General features: G+C 42.6%; 1 protein-coding gene across 2 annotated transcripts in view; it reads left to right on the plus strand.

Moving 5' to 3' along the window:
- The first annotated feature begins 3,553 nt into the window (after positions 1-3,553).
- SLC36A1 (solute carrier family 36 member 1) overlaps positions 3,554-19,945 on the plus strand; it is a 74,344-nt gene continuing 57,952 nt past the window's right edge. Inside the window, exons 1-2 of one of the 2 annotated variants that reach the window (XM_061151775.1) lie at positions 3,554-3,682; positions 15,218-15,365. In XM_061151775.1, coding sequence (XP_061007758.1) covers positions 15,223-15,365 — 143 coding nt within the window. In that variant the 5' untranslated portion in view covers positions 3,554-3,682; positions 15,218-15,222. Of the gene's footprint in view, positions 3,683-15,217; positions 15,366-19,945 lie in introns of those variants that run through there. The other variant, XM_061151776.1, reaches the window with a different exon arrangement.

Genomic DNA, 19,945 nt, shown 5'->3' on the forward strand with positions numbered 1-19,945 from the left:
GGCTGGTGATCTAGTGGCTGTTTTTAAAGAAGGTGCTTGGAATGCACAGGCAGGAGACCCAGGTTCTATTCCTGATTTGGGAAGATCCCTTGGTGAAAGAAAGGGCAACATGCTCCAGTATTCTTGCCTAGGTAATCCTATGGACAGAGGAGACTGGCAGGCTACAGTCCATGGGGTCACAAAAGTTGGACAGACTCAGTGACCAAACTACCACCAATGATAAGGCTGATAGAGTCCTAACAGTATCTGAAAATTGTGCAGCCTTTTATCAAGAGTCTCTCTAATAAGGGTGTAGTAGTCATTATGGGAGGAAGAATCTTATCTACAGTCAAGGCCTCCCAGGTGCAGATGGGGAAGGCAAATTTCCACTTGCATCAGTAATTCCAATAAGCTCTGTCTTTCTGGGTAAAATACTAGAAGGAATCATAGAATAAATGAAGTTTGAGGCCCAGAGGTGACCTAAAAGAGGCATTCTGGACTTGGGCTCAGCAGCATTTCAAGCATAGCTCCTGGCACTGAGTAGTCAATGAACTGGGGAGTTCTACCAGGGATGGGATGAACTCATTCATCCTCTTATTTTGACTGAGCATAAATCTACATTCTTTTCTTTTTCCCTGGTGAAATGAACCAACCAGAGTAGATTTTTAAAAACATATAAATAGTTTATAGAACACATAGAGATTTTGAACATATATATGTAAAGTAGTATATGTTTATGAAATAATTTAAACAGTGCAAACAGTGAAGAGGAAAAACTTAAGCAAAACAGTAAATACTAGTATTCATGATTCTAAATTTTAACACCATGATCTGTATATGCCTATACATAGATATTTCTATAAATACATAGCATAGTGTTTAGAAAACAACAGTAACATGATGGTAACTGTAAATCTTTGGAGAGGAGAACGAATTTGGGAAAAGAGGAATTTTCAGTTTACAGAGTCATATATTGTCTAACATTTTAATAAGAACATGTTACTGTATTACATGTTTTTGCTGACTGTATAGAGCTTCTCCATCTTCAACTGCAAAAAATATAATCAATCTGATTTCAGTATTGACCATCTGGTCCTCTCTTGTGTAGTTGGAAGAGGTGTTTGCTAGGGCCAGTGCATTGTCTAGGCAAAACTGTCAGCCTTTGCCCTGCTTCATTTTGTATTCGAAGGCCAAACTTGCCTGTTACTCTAGGTATCTCTTGACTTCCTACTTTTGCATCCAGTCCCCTATGATGGGGCTTCCCTGGTGGCTCAGATGGTAAAGAATCTGCCTACAATGTAGGAGACCCAGGTTGGATCCCTGGGTCAAGAAGATCCTATGGAGAAGGAAAGAGCAACCCACTCCAGTATTCTTGCCTGGAAAATCCCTTCGACAGGAGAGCCTGGTGGGCTACAGTCCATAGGGTCGCAGAGTTGGACACAGCTAAGTGACTAATACTTTCTCTTTCTTTATAATGAAAAGGACCTCTTTTTTGGTGTTAGTTCTAGAAGGTCCTGTAGGTCTTCAAAGAATCATTCGACTTCAGCTTCTTCTACATCAGTGGTTGGATTACTGTGATGCTGAATGGTTTGCCTTGGAAAGGAGCCAAGATCATTCTATCCTTTTTGAGACTAAACCCAACTACTGCACTTTGGACTCTTTTGTTGACTATGAGGGTTATTCCATTTCTTTTAGGGAACTCTTGTCCACAGTAGTAGATATAATGGTTATCTGAATTAAATTTGCCCATTCCCATCCATTTTAGTTCACTGATTCCTAAAATGTCAATGTTCACTCTTGCCATCTCCTGTTTGACCACTTCTAATTTACCTTGATTCATGGACCTAATATTCCAGGTTCCTATGCAATATTGTTCTTTACAGCATCAGACTTTACTTCCATCACCAGTCACATCCACAACTGGGTGTTTTTTTCTCTTTGGCTCTGTCTCTTCATTGTTTCTGGGGTTTCTCCATTGATTTTCCACTCTTCTCCAGCAGCATATTGGGCACCTACCGACCGGGGGAGTTCATCTCCCAGGGTCCTAACTTTTTGCCTTTTCCTTGTGTTCACGGGGCTCTTGAGGCAAGAATACTGAAGTGGTTTGCCATTCCCTCTTCCAGTGGCCCAGACTAGCACGGACATGCCCTCAGCCACTCCACACAACTGGACGACATGCCCAGAGCCCTGGCTGTCCCACTCCTCATCGTTGTTGAGCCTGTAAACCCTCACTGGCCACCAGGTGTTGGTCAACGTGCTGCCAGGGTCGGGGCAAAGGCCTTGCTGGAATCCACGGGAAAGGGGTCTTGGGAAGCCTAGAGCTGAGGCTGGAGAGCCAAGAGCGGAGGGCTTCCTGGCCCAGCTGCTGCCGCTGGCCGCCATGGGGCCCTTTGGCTGTCTGCATGGCCCGCTGCCGGCCAGGCTCTGGTCCCCGCCTTTTCTCTCCTCTGGCTCCTCGGCTTTATTGTCCAGGCCCAGGAAGCGCGGCCACCGCGAGAGGGGTGTGCAATGCTTCCCAGCCTTTCACAGTGCTGCCACAGGAACTTGGGGGCTCCCGCCCTCTGCCATGGTCTCTGCGAGGCTGCTTCCCTGCTGTAAGTCCCCTCCTCAGGCCCCGCCACTCTACTTATAATTTTTACTGAATATCTTAACAGCTTTATTGCAGTATAATTTACATACAATAAACTGCACAAATTTAAAGTGTATAACTTGATAACTTTCAACATGTATATTCACCAGTGACACTATTACCACAGTCAAGATAATGGCCGGTATATATTACCTGGAAAGTTTCCTTATGTCCCTTTATAATCACTTCCTTCTCTCCTGACCTCAAAAACCATTCCCAGGCAACCAGTGATGTGTTTTCTGTCAGTGTAGATTATTTTAAAATTTCTAGATTATATAAACACAATTTTTTTTTCTGACTTCCTTCAGTATAATTAAGATTTATTCATTTGGTAGCTGTATTAATAGTTTGTGGGTTTGTTTCTCTGAGTAAATCTTTTTAAAGTTAAATCTTTAACTTTTGAAGTTTAAAGTAAAAATTTTTAAATCTTTAAATTTTTAAAGAAATTTTTTAAAGTAAAAGAGAAGCGTAGATAAGACATACACTTCAAACATACTGAAAAATTGTCATTCAAAAATGTTACTTAAATTTTTTAAATATATTAAAAAAGAATTGGCCTTACCTCGAGTCCCACTTCCGGTCGCCACCACATATGTTTGGTAGAAGTTTAAAAATATGACTAAAGTTTTGAAAAGATGTATTATTACTCATTCATAAAAGCAACATATGCTCATTGAAACGTCTTAAAGAAAGTCCGGGGGAAAACTGAGCCACCTTCCACAAGCCCACAGCTCAGGTGACTGTGCTCTGCGACGGTGGGCTCGCGCCTGATGCTCAGATGTTCGACGTCCGGCTGAGTCCCAACTCCCAGAGTACCGTCGTTCCCGCAGTTTCAGTTCCCAGTCGCCAGGTGGTGCTGCGAAGCCGAGCCCATGAGAGGGGAGGCGTAGCCGCCGCGGGAGCACGTGACCCGGGCCTAGGGTTTGAGCGCCTGGGTCACGTGACGGGCCCGGAAGCGGCTGCTTGGGCAGCGGAGGGTGGGGATGGCTAGGGCTTCGAGCTGAGCCAGGAACTGGTGGACTGGTGGGCTGCTGCACCGACGTGGGAGCCAGAGCTGGAGTCGGAACCCAAGCGGTAAGTCCGCGCGCTGATGGACTGGGGCTGGCGGCGGGTGGTCGCTTTCTGCTGGACCCAAGTCGCCTTCCTCCGGGTTTAGCAGATGCTCCGGGTCTGGCACCGACCGGCCTGGGCTGCGAGTCCTAGTCTCCTCGACTCCCCGGTGGCAGCTGCGGTGCGTTGTGGGCACCCCTCCGGGATGAGAGGTGTTCGTGCTGTCTCCTTTGACCTCCCCATCCTGTTTGACAGGTGTGGGAACAGGTCCCGAGATGGGAAGGATCACCTAGGGCTTCTGCTGCGCTTTCTACAGTGGTCCAGACATCGCGGGGAGGTGACCCGGCAGTTGCGGGAGCCCTGCTGGGAGATTGCTGATAGCCGGTCTTTGGGTCATAGAATGCTGGAACTACCAGGACTCTGGGAAATTATTTTTTTGCAATCACTTTCTAGAGCTGTTGAGGAAATCGAGGTCCAAGAAAAGGCAGGGGTTGCCTAAGGTCATCCAGTGAGTTAGTCGCAGCCCTGCGACTAGAATCCAAGTCTCCCTGAACTCCAGCGGCTTTTTGCTTTTCACCACACTGCCTCCTGCAGAAAATTTGACAGGTGAAAAAAAACACCACCTAACACCCTTCTCCTTCGTTCGTTCTTCTCCCCCTTTCAGCTTTGCATTCTCGATTGCCGCTGGATCAGCTTGGCTCTGGGTGTGGTTCCCTCATTCACTGTTACCCGATTTTTCTGCAAACTCATCATTCTGTAGGTTTTGTTTTTAACCGTCCTGCAATTTTGTGTAAGTCATCCCAAAATGTGAAATAAGAAGCAGAGTATGCTCTTGGGAGGGTAGGCGGCTCCCAGCTGAGGTTGTGGAGAACGCTGGCATTTAACTTGAAGAATGTCAAGACCTTTGCTTTGTTTTTAATGTAGCTTGTCAGATTTGGGGAATGCTTATTCCGATGAATGTTTTGCAGTTATTTGAGGCTTGCTGAAAGAAGATAGTTTGGTGTAATGGAAAGAACCAAGATTGGGGAATTAGGAGATTTTGTTCTAGTTCTGACACTTGCTTTGCAACCTGAGATGACTCCCATCCTTGCTTGGGTTTAGGTTTCCCAGCCTGTACAGTGATGGGGTGGAATCCCTACGGTCTCCTTCTGCTCTGACATTCTCTGTATCTCAGTCTGTTTTCTAACCGGAGAGATCCTACCTCCCCCCTCCGTTTGTTTCTTAATACAGTTGTCCAGGAAGCAATTTCCCTACTTGTTGTAGGTTGCCATGAAATCCACCTCCTTTTTCTTCCTGTTTATATTATATCTAAGCTAAATGCTGACAGCTGAAAATGATTTTGACTTTTATTATTTTAAGTATGATCAAGGGCCTCTTTGATTCTTGTTGAGAGCCTATTTTACAGTAATTAACATGATTGTATGTTTAGAATGTGGTTTTTTAAAAGGTGTTCTTGAAGTCAAGAGGACACCAAAGGCTTGATCATTTGCTCTGAGTTTGAGACTGGGGTGGAGGCCTTATGCAACAGAGCCTGCTCTGATGATGATATTAAGTCTCTCTCCCTTTGTTTTCTGATTGTGCCATTTATAATTGTCTGCTCTTGAGTCCTTGTTTTCCCTTTACAGCATGTATCTGTTCATTTGGCCTCATCCCTGTGGCAGCTTGAAGTGCTCAGAACTTTATCTATTTTAAAGGCAGTATAAGGAGGCGGATTCCATTTCTTTTGTAGTGTTCCAGAGATGACAACTAAGACCAGTGGATGGAAATACCATAAGAGAAGTGGTTTTGGGGTGAGAATGCTGCTGCTGCTGCTAAGTCGCTTCAGTCGTGTCCAACCCTGCGCGACCCTGTAGACGGCAACCCACCAGCCTCCTCTGTCCCTGGGATCCTCCAGGCAAGAACACTGGAGTGGATTGCCATTTCCTTCTCCAATACATGCATGCATGCTAAGTCGCTTCAGTCGTGTCCGACTCTGACCCCCACGGACAGCAGCCCACCAGGCTCCTCCTCTGTCCACGGGATTCTCCAGGCAAGAATATTGGAGTGGGTTGCCATTTCCCTCCCCGTTGGGTGAGAATAAGGACTTTTAAAAGAAGTGGTGCTCTAGCATGTTGCAACATAGAGTATGACAGTCCCTATCACTAGAGGTCATTGTCACTGGGCAATTACTTTTGGGAATGTGGTAGGCAGAGGATCAGACTAGAATTTTAAGTTTCTTCTAGCTCTGAGGTTATATGAAATTCTATGACTGGACTTGTTAGCAGGTGGGATGTGAGGTAGAGTTAGTGGAGCAGGGGGTCCACTTTTGTGCATGCTTTATTTTTCTCTTTGCTTAGATAACAATTCTCATGTTAAATGCTTCTGCGTTTTCTTTTTTTTCCCTCTCCCTCCTCCCTTCCCCACTGAGTGTCTCAGTTCTTTAAGTTCTTGATACCTCTTCCAGGATTAGATGCTGAGGAGACATTACTGTTAATGATATATTCCTTTCTTTCCACCCTGACTTGGAGTAAGATCCTAGAACTGGGCTGAGTGAATGGACTTTGGTTTCTACTTTTGCTGACTAGTCCTCATAATTTCTTCGAGAAGTATGTGACTACCCCCTAAGTCCTGGGCTAGCATTTCTTTTTTTCCCAGAGAGGAAGTTCACATTGAGTCTTAACTCAGATCTTGGAGGAATCCTGTACCTCCTTCCTTTGGCCAGACCTAACTGGGTCTGAGCACAAAAAGCTAGCTTCTATTTAATGAGTGTGGGGTCCACTGGATAGGGCATTCTGCATATACTAAAAAGAGTAGGTTCCTGATGCTATATTTGGTGCTCTCTCTGCTCTTTTCTCCCAGATATTTCTCTTGGAATCCTTGACACCCAGGGCCAGTTCTCAATGATCCTGTCTAGTAGGAAAGATTCCTCTGTGCTTTCCCTTTGCTGTGAAGTTCAGCATTCTGTCTCCATGGGTTACTGGGATGCTCTCGGCAGATAGAGCACTGTTTCTGAGATGGAGACCTGGCTCAGCTCTCCAGAGTGAAAGGATGGAGGAAGTCCTGTGGCACTTTATTTGTGTAGTGACTCCCTGCCTTGAACTTCCTTCTCTCTAGTAATAACATAGTTGTTACCATTAATAAGGGTCCATTATGCACCAAGCAACGTATTTAACATCTTTTACTTCTACATTCGTAACAATATTGTGATGTAAGTGTTATTGATAACATTTTTCAGATGAGGAAAGTAAGACAAAAGGAGATTAGGGTCACATAACTAGGCTCTGATCTCATGTACTTTTTATTATGTGGGATTCCCCCTGTAGACTTAATCCTGCCCGAGTTCTGTTCCCAGGGAGATTTTAGGGAGAATAGGTGGTGTGTTAGAAAGAACACTGGCCTAGGAATCTGGCATGCTGGGTTCTGATCCCAAACTGTTAACCAGCTGAAGCCTTGGTGTTCTCATCTATAACTGGGAAGCTGGAGCTTGGTCACCTGTCAGTCATGCCTGGTGCTAATGTTTAGAGATTTTTATGATGGTGAGTAAAAAGTCCGTGTGTTTGCTCATTCAGCTGCTCCTGTGCAGAGCCTGCTGAGGTCAGCAGCTGTTTTGTGACTGCCCATGCACCACACTTTCTCAGGCAGGAGTCTCAAGTCAGGGGAAGTGATTCTGTGGTAGATCAGATGGAGTACTATCCCATGTCCTCGAAAACAAATCATGTGGATGTCAGACATTTTTACTTCCCTCCCGCTAGACCACATATAGGAACACAGTCTATGTCTTTGTTCATGTTTTTGGAATTCCAGCAATGGAGAAGAGAACGTATATCTAGAGAATTCACTGCTTCTCTGGGTTCTAGAAAATGTAATTGTTTTATAATAATAGTAGTACTTTTAATCTGCATATATCACCAATCCATAAACTTTGGTAGGAGATGAGGCCTGGGGTGTACCTATCATAATAAGATCATATATATATATATATTTTTTGAGAGCTTTATATAAATCTGCCTGTAATTAGGATTGTCTAAGAAGCCTGTTAAATGCCGAGGGTGAATCAGATTGGGCCCAGAGATCAGTTTGTTTGTTTTAGCAGTTTTATTGAGATATAATTCACACAGCATACTATTCAACCATTTAAAACATACAGTTTAACAGCTTTTCTATTGAATTCACAAAGTTGTGCAACAGTCATTTTCAGAACATTTCATCACCCCCAAAGAAACTCAACCCTTTAGCCATCACCCCTTAATCCCTCCCAACTCCCAAATGTTCCTCTGTGACTGACTTCTTCCCCTTAGAATAATGTCTTCAAGGTTCATCCGTGTTGTAGCATCTATCAGTATTTCATATCTTTCTTTTTTTTGCTAAGTAATATTCCGTTGTATGGATATATCACTTTTCATTTATCCACTCATCAGGTTTTTTTCCCATTTTTTGGCTGATAGGAATAATGCTGCTATGAATATTTGTGTGTACATTTTTCTATGGACATACATTTTCATTTTGGTATGTACCTAGAAGTGGAATTGCTGGGTCCTGTCCACCACTCCTAGGTACATACCAAAATGAAAATGTATGCCTGTATAAAAATGTACACACAAATATTCATAGCAGCATTATCCCTAACAGCCAAAATTACTGGGTCATATGGTAACTATGGGCTTCCCTGGTGGCTTAGACAGTAAAGAATCTGCCTGCAATGCAAGAGGCCCGGGTTCATTTCCTGATTCAGGAAGATCCCCTGGAGAAAATGGCAACCCAGCCGAGTATTCTTGCCTGCAGAATCACATGGACAGAGGAGCCTGGCAGGCTACAGTACAGTCCATGGGGTCACACAGAATCTGACACGACTGAGCGACTAACACTATCACTTCTCTTCATGGTAACTGTGTTTAGCCTTTCAAGGAACTGCCAGACTGTTTTCCAAAGTGACTGCACCGTTTTACTTTCTCATCAGCAATGTAAGAGACGTTTCCCTACAACTTCTCTGCATCTTTGCCAGTACTTGCTGTTACTTGTCTTTGATTCTAGCCATCCTGGTGGATGTGAAGTGATACCTCATTGTGATATTTGTTTCTCATTTACCTGATGGCTGAAGATATTGAGTATCTTTTCATATGTTTATTGACTTTTTTCACATCTTCTGTGAAACAGCTATTCAGGTCCTTTGCCCATTTTTAAATTGGGTTTCATTTTATTATTGAATTATAATAGTTGTTTATATGTTCTGGGCACAAGTCCCTCATCAGAAATACAATTAATAGAAAATTTTTCCTATTCTGTGGGTTGTTTTTCACCTTCTTGGTGGTGTCCTTTGAGGCATAAACATTTTAAAGTTTGATTAGGTCTAATTTATCTATTTTTTCTTGTGTTTCTTGCTGTCATATGTGAGAAACTGCTTAATTCATGGTCGCAATGGTTTATGCTTATGTTTTCTTCTAAGAGTTTTTATAGTTTTAACCTTTACATGTAGGTTTTTGATCTATTTTGAATTTTTTTTCTGGGGGTGGGGGGCCATGCTGAGTGGCATATGAAATCTTAGTTCTCTGACCAGGGATTGAACCAGTGACTCCTGCATTGGAAGCACAGAGTCTTAACCAGTGGACTGCCAGGAAAGTCCTATTTGGAGTTAAGTTTTATATATGGTGGGAGGTAGAGTTCCAGTTTCTTTTTTTGCACGTGCATTTCTAGTTGTCCCAGTGTTAATTGTTGAAAAGACTATTTTTTCCTCCATTGAATTGTTTTGGCACCCTTGTCAAAAATCACCTGACCTAGGTATAGAGTTTATTTTTGGACTGTCAATTCTGTTCAGTTGATCTGTCCTTATGCTAATATTGTACTGCCTTGTAGCTTAATTGGAAAGTCCTCCAGCTTTTTTTCTTTTTTCCAGATTTGTTTTGGCTGTTCTGGACCTTTTGAATTTCCATATGGATTTTAGAATTGGCTTATCAGTTCTTGCAAAAAGGGAGCTGGGATTTTGATAGGGATTCAACTGAATCTGTACATCAGTTTAGGGAATATTGCCGTCTTAATAGTGTTAAATCTTCTAGTTCATGAATATTGGGATGTTTTCTCATTTACCTAGGTCTTCTTTAATTTCTCTCGACAGTGTTTTATAGTTTTCATGTACAAGTTTACACCTACTTGGCTAAATTTCTTCCTAAATATTTGATTCTTTTTGTTGCTGTTGTAAATGGAACTGTTTTCTCAAGTTTGTTTTCACATTGTTCACTGAAAGTGTATAGGAATACAACTGATTTTTGTATATGGATCTTATATCCTGAAACTTTGCTGAATTTATTAGTTTTAATAGTTTTTAGTGGATGACATTTTTATGTGTTTACGAGTCCCCCTTAGGAGTCTTGTTTGGCTTTTGGTAATGAAGCAAACTGACACTTGTAGTGCCTTTCCCGCCCTCTTCTCTTTCCCCATCCTTGACTTTCCTGTGTGCCCCAAAAGAGACCTACAAACTCATATAAATGGATTCTCCTTGTTGGAAGTCATCCTGTGTATTATACTGAAATTTGGAATAGAATTTAATCAGTAAATTAAATTTGGCCAATCAGCTGTGCTGCATGTGGAATCTTAGCCCCCTGACTAGGGATTGAACCAGCACTGCCTACACTGGAAATTCAAGGGGTCCTAACCACTGGACCACTAGTAAAATCCTATCACTGAACTCTTAAGTAGCTATCTTAAGAACATTTTAGATTTTCAAAAGTGAGTTCAAAAATGAGTTAAGTATTTTCAAAACTATGAGTCTGATAGGTGGGGGAAAGATGCTCTTAAAGTCTTGATTATCAGTTGTCTGTTTTCAGAAATTAAAGAAATGTAGAATAAAATAAATACAAGGAGTCACTCATTCATCAGAAATATCAGAAATAAAAATGATACTATCCATGAATTCACTGGTTGTCCAATGGTTAAGACTCAGCACTTTCACTATGAGGGCCCGGGTTCAGTCCCTGGTTGGGGAACTAAGATCCCACAAGCCATGTAGTATGGCCAAAAAAAAAAAAAGAAATAAAATCCAACATTGGCAGGGTTATGAAGAGATAGGCATGTCCATATATTGCTAGTGACACTTTAGGTTAGTTCAATCATTTGTGTAGTAAAACCATTTAAAAAACCTATTCATCTAACTGTACTCCAAGGATATGACTTGAAAATTAAAAATTATGTGTGGGAATTTTTTAGCTATGATATAAGATAGTTATTAAAAGAAGCAGAAGCTCAAAATTTAACTGGGAGCTAGTGAAGCAAATTATTTTATTAATATAGTGATGGGCCATTGTGTTACAACTAAACATCATTTGTATGTATACTGCATTGATTTAAGGAAGAGTAGATATGAAATAAGTGAGAAAAGACCTTAAAATAGCAATTATTGATTAGTTAAAAATAATTTTTCTATAAGGAAAAAGAAGAGCATTTATCAAGGTTATTTAAAGAGTTGATGTTTCAATTCAATTTTGGTTCGAATGTACACTTGAATATATATATATATATATATGTATATATTTGTCACCCAACATGCAGACTTTTCTTACTTAGTACTCTCTTGAATCTAAATATTTTATGGAGATTTTTTACTTTGTGTTGATGGACCACACATATTGTATAAACTCAGTTTATTGTCCTCAAGAACCTGAAGAACAAGCTTGTTTTGAACTCTTAAATATTACATCCCTCATTTGGACAGTTAACAAGGTCTATTAAAACTCCCACAGGGCAGGAATTGGCAATTATAGCAGTAGATGGTGGAAACCAGATTTCATCACAGAGAACTCAGGGCAGGGTGGCCAAGAGAACTAGCAGTAAGTGGGGATAGCTAGAGAAAAGATGCGGAGGCCCTGGTTGCCAGAAGAGCCCTAGAAGGAAGTAACCTCCAGAGAGTGATCACACCCACTCTCTGCAGGCTTCATTTCCTGCCTAGCAGTTCTGAGAAGGGCTTCTGCTTGGAACTTTCCAAGAATAAGATACACTATCTCCTAGAATGATCCAGTGATCCATGTGGACAACTCCCATTTTGTTTTTTTCCTTTTTGGCTGTCATGCAGCATGCAGGATCTTAGTTCCCCGACCAGGGATCAAACCCGGTACCCCTGCAGTGGAAGCATGGAGTCTTAACCCCTGAACCAAGGACTCAGGGAAGTTCCTGGATACTGCCTTTCATATATATATATATATATGTATATACACACACACATATATATTTTAATATCTTTATTTATATATTTGGCTGCACGAGGTCTTAGGTGCAGCACACAGGATCTTTAGTTGTGGCATCTGGGATCTAGTTACCCAACCAGGGATCAAACCCGGGCCCCCAGAATCAGAAGATCGAGTCTTAGTCACTGGACTACCAGGGAAGTCCTGTGGATAACTCCTTTGAGAGTTGGCTTCCTTATGCCAAAGAGCTGTCTCCCTTTACTTTCCACCTAATGATCCTGTTTCTGAGTAATCTTTGAGGCTCTAAAGGATGAATCTGATCCCTAGAACAGCTTTGAAAGACAATTTTTGTACCTCCTGAGTTTCCAGTTCTCCAGGTTGAACCTTCTCAGGACTTCCAACCATTCTTCATTTAGCTGCTTTCCTTCCCGCTAGTGATCTTGGTGCTGACCCCTGGCTATACCGCAGTTGATCATTATCCCCTTTATAGTGTGCTGCCTGGAACAGAGTACAAGGTGTGGCAAAAAAAAAAAAGAACAGTCTGTCATCTCCCTGGGGTTCTTTCTTGTAGTGAAACCAAGAATTGCATTAGCAGAATTGGCATCTATTGTGTTATCATTGATTTCTGTGGAGCTTATCATCAACTAAAACCTGTAAGTAGCATTATTCTCCTTTTTCAACATGCACAGTTGCCAAGCCACATCTTCCACATCCTGTGGTTGTTCACTGGACTTTTGATCTATAGATTTCAGCTTCTTTCTGAGCAGTTTTCTTAGTGATAATCTGCTGTGGGTCACTTCAGTTTTTACAGTGACGTGAGGAGGCTTCTTAACAGTGTTTGAAATAAATTGAGCATCCGTACCAAGAGTGGTTTCTTGGTTGATGGGGAGGGATTGGGGAACTTGTCAGTGCCTGTTTTCTGTTCCTCTCCCTTGGTAATATGCAGGGTTCACCTGGAAGACTTCTGTTCCTCAGACGCTTTGGGTATGTTGGAAGAGACTCAAAAGTAGCCATTGTTTGCATAAAGAATTACATTGATTACTGGAAGAGGTATACCATACCCTGCACACCCAAATTTTAGCATTTGGAACTAAGACCTGAGGCAAATAAGAATTGCTTCTTATTGCTTCACTGAGCAAACTAGTGATAAGAGGCAACTTTAGCACCCAGGTCTTCTGACATGCTTTCCTAGTGGTTCAGATGGTAAAGAATCTGCCTGAAATGCAGGAGACCCAGGTTTGATCCCTGGATTGGGAAGATCCCCTGGAGAAGGGAATGGCTACCCACTCCAGTATTCTTGCCTGGGAAATCCCTTGGACAGAGGAGCCTGAACAGGCTGCAGTCCATGGGATCGCAAGAGTCAGACACAACTGAGCGACTAATACTTCCACTTTTCACACTTCTCACATGCATAGATACTAACCTTAAAAAAAATTATTTACTTATTTGGCATGCTGGATCTTAGTTGTAGCACTCAGGATCTTTAGTTGTGGCATGTGGGATCTGGTTTCCTGATCAGGGATTGAACCTGGGCTCCTTGCAACGAGAGCATGTGGTCTTAGCCACTCAACCATCAGGGATGTCCTGCATAGAAACTCACTTAATCGATTTTACCTGAGTAGCAGCTTTCAACTGTTCACATTAAGATACTTTATAGATTTCCTCCCACCCCAGCCTTCTTATGAGTTTAGTTGCCCCAAGAGCTTAGATGACTCCTTGAATTCTTCCACCATGTGAGTAAATGATGCCCTCTTAGATGCTTAGCAAGGTCAGCTCTGGTGGTGAAGTGAGGCAGGATCCTCTCTGGGACTTCCAAGTCCTTTGCTGGCTTTCTGCCAAGCACTTTTTTCATGAGGTTATGTGATTGGTGGGAGAAAATGAGATCACCCTGGACCACTCAGGTGCCAGGTGGGGTCCGAAGAATCCCCAGGGGCTGGACTTCTGGGAGCACTTGACACAGAGCTTTCTAGTCGCTGGCAGCTAATGTTATGTGTCAGGTGGGACAGCACGTTGTGATGGCCCTCAGAGGTCCTGTCTCCTCCCGGGCATCTGAGGCAGCATATGAGACTCAGGATAGAGGAAAGCACTTTGTAGGCAGGTGATCGTACCAGTCTGCCAAGTGTCAGAAGGATTTTTATTTGTAATTTTTAATGTTCATGAACCCTTTTTTTTTTCTTTACTCAATTGCAGATTCCTGGAGGAAGTTGAGTCTCTTTCATTATGATATTTCATTACTGCAACTGGCAGTGTATTCAGTGATGTTTCCAGATTCAGGTGGAGTGTCAGGATGTATGTTTACTGCTTGGCTGCTACCTGGCTGTAGCAGAGCAGGTCCCTTCAGCTTTTGCGGGGGTTGATGCTTTATCTGTAAAATGAGCAGTTTGGAGTGACCTCCAACGGCTCTTTTAGCAACAGACCCTCATATTCTGGGAGCTTACACAGCTATTGGAATGTATACTTGTAGTGTATCTTAGTGAAGTCCTTGTTGTTCTCTTTTCTGCTGCTTAATTACTAAAACAAAGTCCACCCAGGGGATACCATCCTCTATGTCCTTCCTCTGCATGTAATAGGAAGGTTTTCTTCTTCCACTATCTTTAAAAAATTGGCAGATCTGTTAAAATAAAAAGGAAGACGGGTGGAAGGGAGATGTTGCAACAAGGGCCAGTGGCGGGTACCTCTCATGCTCCTAGTCTTCCTCCGAGTTGCTTTTAGCTCCGTTTCTCAATATTCATGCTGGTTGCAAGAAAAGAGTCCTAGGATGAGGGAGTGAGTATACATCAAAGAGTACAGAACGTACCAGAGGTCCTGGCAGCGAGAAAGGGAACATCTTTTGTAACTTTGGGACCTAGTGGAGAGTTTGAGTAGATTCAGATGATCTGGACGGGATTTCTGGACTGCAGAAGGTTCTTACTGTACTGAATGCATAGGAAAAATAGAATACAGCTTAGGAATATTTAGGTTCCTGTCCTTTAAGAGCTTGCTTTTGGGGAAGATGGATGTAGATAAAAAGTCACTGTTGTTCGGGATCCAAGAAATTAGCTCAATGGAAGGGGTTGTTAATCCCAACCTAAGGAATAGGAAAGACTACCAAGAAGTGCCTGTCTGCATCTCCTCCCACCCCTCCCAAGCAGTGCCTCACCTTTGTTCTGTCCTGGTGTGCTGGCAAATTTAGAAACTTGTGAATGTGGCACCGTCGGTTGGGAGGCAGAAGTCGAGTGAGCTCAGCCTGCCCATGTGCACTTTGTACCTTTTTCATTTCGGTCAGTATCAGGCATTCTCACGTCCGTGATCCATAGTGCAGCTGTCACTGACTCTGTGACAATGGCTGCTTCTGCCCTAGAGCCGACCCCAGGCTTGGAGCTAAAGGCACGAGCCACTGGAGGTCTGAGTGCCACCCCTGTCCCTCCAGTTACCATGTCCACGCAGAGACTTCGGGATGAGGACTACCGCGACTACAGCTCCACCGACGCGAGCCCGGAGGAGAGCCCGTCCGAAGGCCTGAACAACTTCTCTTCCTCAGGGTCCTACATGCGGTTTGGGGAAAGCAACAGCACAACGTAAGTAGCTGCTCTGTCTGTCTGAGGGGTGGGAATCATATTCCCACGTTCTGTGTTAGTAATGTAATCTCCCTTTGAGTTATTTTTGCCCCCCAATTTTATCAGTTCCCTACTTTACAGATGAGAGTAACACGTAAAGAGATGAAGTGAGTGATGGTGCTGAGATCTGAGCTCTTTGTCAGTTAATCTCTACTCTGTTTCTTATTCTTTGTTCATTTCACCTGCGTTGGTCGCAGAAGGCTGGTGCTAAGTAACAGCCTGAACATAAGAAAAACTTCTAGAGAGAACATTCTCTTAATTTAGAACCTTGGGTCATCTGTGCTAGAAGCTTCAATAACTCCAAGTCCAATACAGACAGTCCTTTGCAAAGTCTCCCCCAGACTTCTGTCCCCATCACCAAACAGCCAGGGCATTTGACAGAATAAATAGAAAGAGGGAAGAATAACTTCTCCTGTACTATGCCCTCCTCCAGGAGATCTTCCCAACCCAGGAATTGAACCCAGGTCTCTCGCATGGCAGGTGGATGCTTTATTGTCTGAGCCACCAGGGAAGCCCAAGAATATGGGAGTGGGAAGTCTGGGATCTTCCCGACCTAGGAATTGAAGTGGGGTCTCCTGCATTGCAGGCAGATTCTTTACCAGTTGAGCTACCAGGGAGGTCCTAAAAGATTCAAGGTGTTGGTAAAGAAGAGGAAACTTCCCTGGTACTCCAGTGGTTAGGACTTTGCTTTCCAATGCAGGAGATGTGCTTTCAGTCCCTGGTCAGGAAACTAAGGTCCCTCGGCTCTCACTGCCAAGAGCCCAAAACATAAAACAGAAGCAATATTGTAACAAATTCAATAAAGACTTTAAAAAAAGTGATCCTCATCAAAATAAATAAATAAAATCTTTAAAAAGAAAAAGAAGAGGTGATTTGCTTTGTATGCCCTTAGGAGGGCTTACGCCTTGTCTCTGGAAACTGAATCCCAAGTCTCATCTGGGTTAGTTTGGCCCTCTGTGAGCCTCAGTTTTTCCAAATATAAGATTGAGGACCCCTGTGTGAAGCTCTGCTGATTCACTCTTCAAATGAGAAGATTCAGAAGAGGGTTTTCTACTCCACTGAGTTGTCTGGTTCAGTTTTGAAGTCAGCAGAGCCCTAACATTTTTTCTGGACCGCAGCACCCCATCTTCTGCAGCCTTTCTGTTTATTTCTCAAGCTTTGCCGTCATCCTCTGTGTGTTCCCTTGGGGTTGGGTGTGACTCACTGAGGGATCCATTATGTCCTTGACTCACACTGTCCCCTGTGACTGCCCAAGGAGACCATGGGAGCTTCTCTTGGAGCTCATTACTGGTAAAGCCCCCCTGGCTGCAGTCTTTCCTGGTGCAAGGCATTTTCTCTAGTGAACTCCAAACTAGAGGAGACGGTCTGCCCACATTATAAGCCCTTCTCCACCTCTCGCTGGTTTTCTGCTCATAAAGGTTCCATCCTATGGAGATTCTCCTGTGGCATGCTACTGTAGATTCCCCCATCTGCTTGCAGTGTTAGTTGATGGAAAAGATTGCTTAGACCCCAACCAGCAGCAGTGAAAACTGTCTTTCCTCTCTCTTCCCTAACCTTAGCTACCTCTGGGACTTCCCCAGGTGGAAGGAGTGTCAAATGCAGCCATGTGATGGCTTCTCTTCAGAAGTCACTCTGGTTACTGTAAAACACTTCTAAGCGTCTCTTTCTAGTTTTCTTTCCAGTTTTTGCTCCTTGTTCTTAGACCTCAGCTTGTCTATACAGTGCTTGCCATATGGGCTCTAGATTTTCATTTTTAGAGGGACTCCTCTAAAGTTCACAGCCAATCATCTAGCAACATCAGGATGGTAGCTCATAGGTTTTGTCATACTGAAGACAATGCATGGCTGTTAACTATTCTGAATCTCTCTTTTTTTTTTCCACACTGGGTTGTAACTAATAGTCAACGCCAAATTATCTCCCATTGTTTGCTGGAGATTGACCGATTGGAATGTTTGATCAATGTTCTCTTGGCCTTGCTTGGGGATGTACTTTTTCTGAGGGCCCATCCTGCCCTGTTATTGTGAAACAAGGTAGGTGACCCAGGAAAGCTGCTCTGTAAGTGATGGCAGGTGTCACAAGCCCTTCACAAGTGGTGCAGGGAAAAGTACTCCTTTGGGACTTAGAGGATTGGTTGAGTGCTTGCCTGGGGCCTGGGTCCCCAGAAGCGTTACTTGTAGAAATGTGCCAAGTATGATTAAGTGTAAGCTGATTTGGGACCTAGTTAGCTCTATAGGTGAGAAGTGTTAGGGACAAGTTTTTGAGCTGGGTTCCTGTTTCCTAGGGACTTACTCCACTGTGTTATCTAATTTGCTAAGGAACAAAGTATGTGGAAAAAATACATGGAACAAAGTACAAGAAGCAAAGTATATGCATGCACACCAGGCTCTTCTAGGGGATTAGGACTCAGTAAGAATCCCCAGTCAGGGGTGCAGATAGGAGCCCCAGGTGCTTCCATGATAATGTGTTTGGTGAGGTTATTTCCTAACCCTTCAAGTTATCAAGCTGTTGACTGCTTTATTGACGGCCTCAGATTTTACTCTTTCGGGCAAAGTTTTCTTGTTGCCCTATTGAGCTACATTATACTGCTCTCGACCGAGCTTTGATACTTTTTCCCCCAGGCTGGTAGGCTGAGAAACCAGTTGACTGAAACCAGTCTTCGGTAGGTTATCTGGAGTTGCCATTTGCAAAGTATGGTCTTCAGACCCTTTGGGTGTCCCAGGACCATTTTAAGAAGGCCACGAAGTGAAAACTGTTTTTATAATAATACTAGATGTGATTTGTCTTTTCACTGTGTTAACATTTGCACTGATGGTTCAGAAGCAACGATGGGTAAAATTGCTGGTGCCTTAGCATGCATCAAGGAGGTAACACCAAATTAGGCTCATCATCGTTGTATCTTTCACTTAAGCATGTCCTTGATGAAGCAGTCATATCACTAATTTTACTAAATCTTGACCCTTCAGTCCAGAATATTTTGTTAATATTCTGTGTGACAAAATGAAAAGTGCACATGAAATACTTCTACCGAACAACTAGGAAACTGTAGGTTGTTCAGATCTGAGTACTTGGCAGATATTTTCTTGAAAATGAAAGTAATGAGACCGTCACCTCAGGAAAAACTATTAAGGGACTTCCCTGGTGGTCCAGTGGTTAAAAAGTCACCTTTCAGTGCAAGGGTCGCGAGTTCAATCCCGGGGACGCGAGTTCAATCCCTGGCTGGGGAACTATGATCCCACATGCCGCAGGTGCAACTAAGCCAGCATGCTGCAACTAGAGAAAGCTGTCCAGCCACAGTGAAGATCCAGCACAGCCAAAAAAAAAACAGTACTGTTTGTTGCCAACAGTGATATTTGAGCTTTTGAGCAAAATCAGAAAAAATAAACTCATATCCAGCACTGTGACCTTGACAGCTTCCCTTTACATAAAGACTTGTCTAATGAGATTAGGGCTGATACTAATAAATGTGATTTTTTTTAATGTCGTATAATGAAATGTGCCAGCATTTGAAAGATCCATATAGCTCAGGGAACCAGTATCTCCCATATGGCCAAAGTATGATGTTGGGAAATTGTGTGTGGGTAAAAGATCTATCAAGGAGCAAGATCGCCAGTGTATTTTCACATAGCAGAGTATGAAAAGGTCAGATTCCACATTACAGCTAACTCCTAAGAAACTATGTGTGTTGAGCTTTGATGTAGTATCAAATAAAAAATATCACAGTTGCCTGAACAGGCTATTAAGATACATTCTAGCTACATATCTGTATGAGGGCAGATTTTCTTCAGGGACTTCCATCAAAGCAATGTATCACAAGAGGTTGAATGCAGAAGATAATCCAGCTATCAAACAAGACATTAAAGAGATTTGCAAAAAAAGTAAGATAGTGTGCTTCTCACATTTTATTTTTTTGGAAAATAGAGTTATTTTTTGTTAAAAATTGGTTATTTTTATTAACATGTAGTAAGTTTATTGTTATTTTAAATTAATACATATTTTTAAGTTTCTTGGTTTAATTTATAAAATATATATATGTATATGTATATATATATATATACACATATGTACAATATATATAGATGGATAGATAATCAGATATAATCCATATAAGCAAAAACTATGTGGGATCCTCAATAATTTATAAGTGCATAAAAGGGTCCTAAGCCCAAAAAAGTATAAGAACTACGATTTGCTAGGCTTATTTTTCCCTCTTACCCCCATAGTTAAGATTCTCTAGTCCATGGAATTGATACTGTGATAACTCATATGGTTTTGGGTAATCCCAGCTCGTGGCCATTGGTGAAAAGCTTAATTTTGGAAGTCTTTTTGGTACAGTGGATAGGAATCCGCCTGACTGCATGATATATGGGTTTGATTCCCTGGTCCGGGAAGATTCCACATGCTTTGGGACATCTAAGCCCATGTACCACAACTACTGAAGTCCGCGCGCATAGAGCCTGTGTTCCGCAATGAGAGAAGCCACCACAATGTAAAGCCTGTGCACCAAAATGAAGAGTAGCTCCCACTCTCCGCGACTAGAGAAA

This window comes from Dama dama, chromosome 9 (genome assembly GCF_033118175.1).
Source record: "Dama dama isolate Ldn47 chromosome 9, ASM3311817v1, whole genome shotgun sequence".
Lineage (NCBI taxonomy): Eukaryota > Metazoa > Chordata > Mammalia > Artiodactyla > Cervidae > Dama > Dama dama.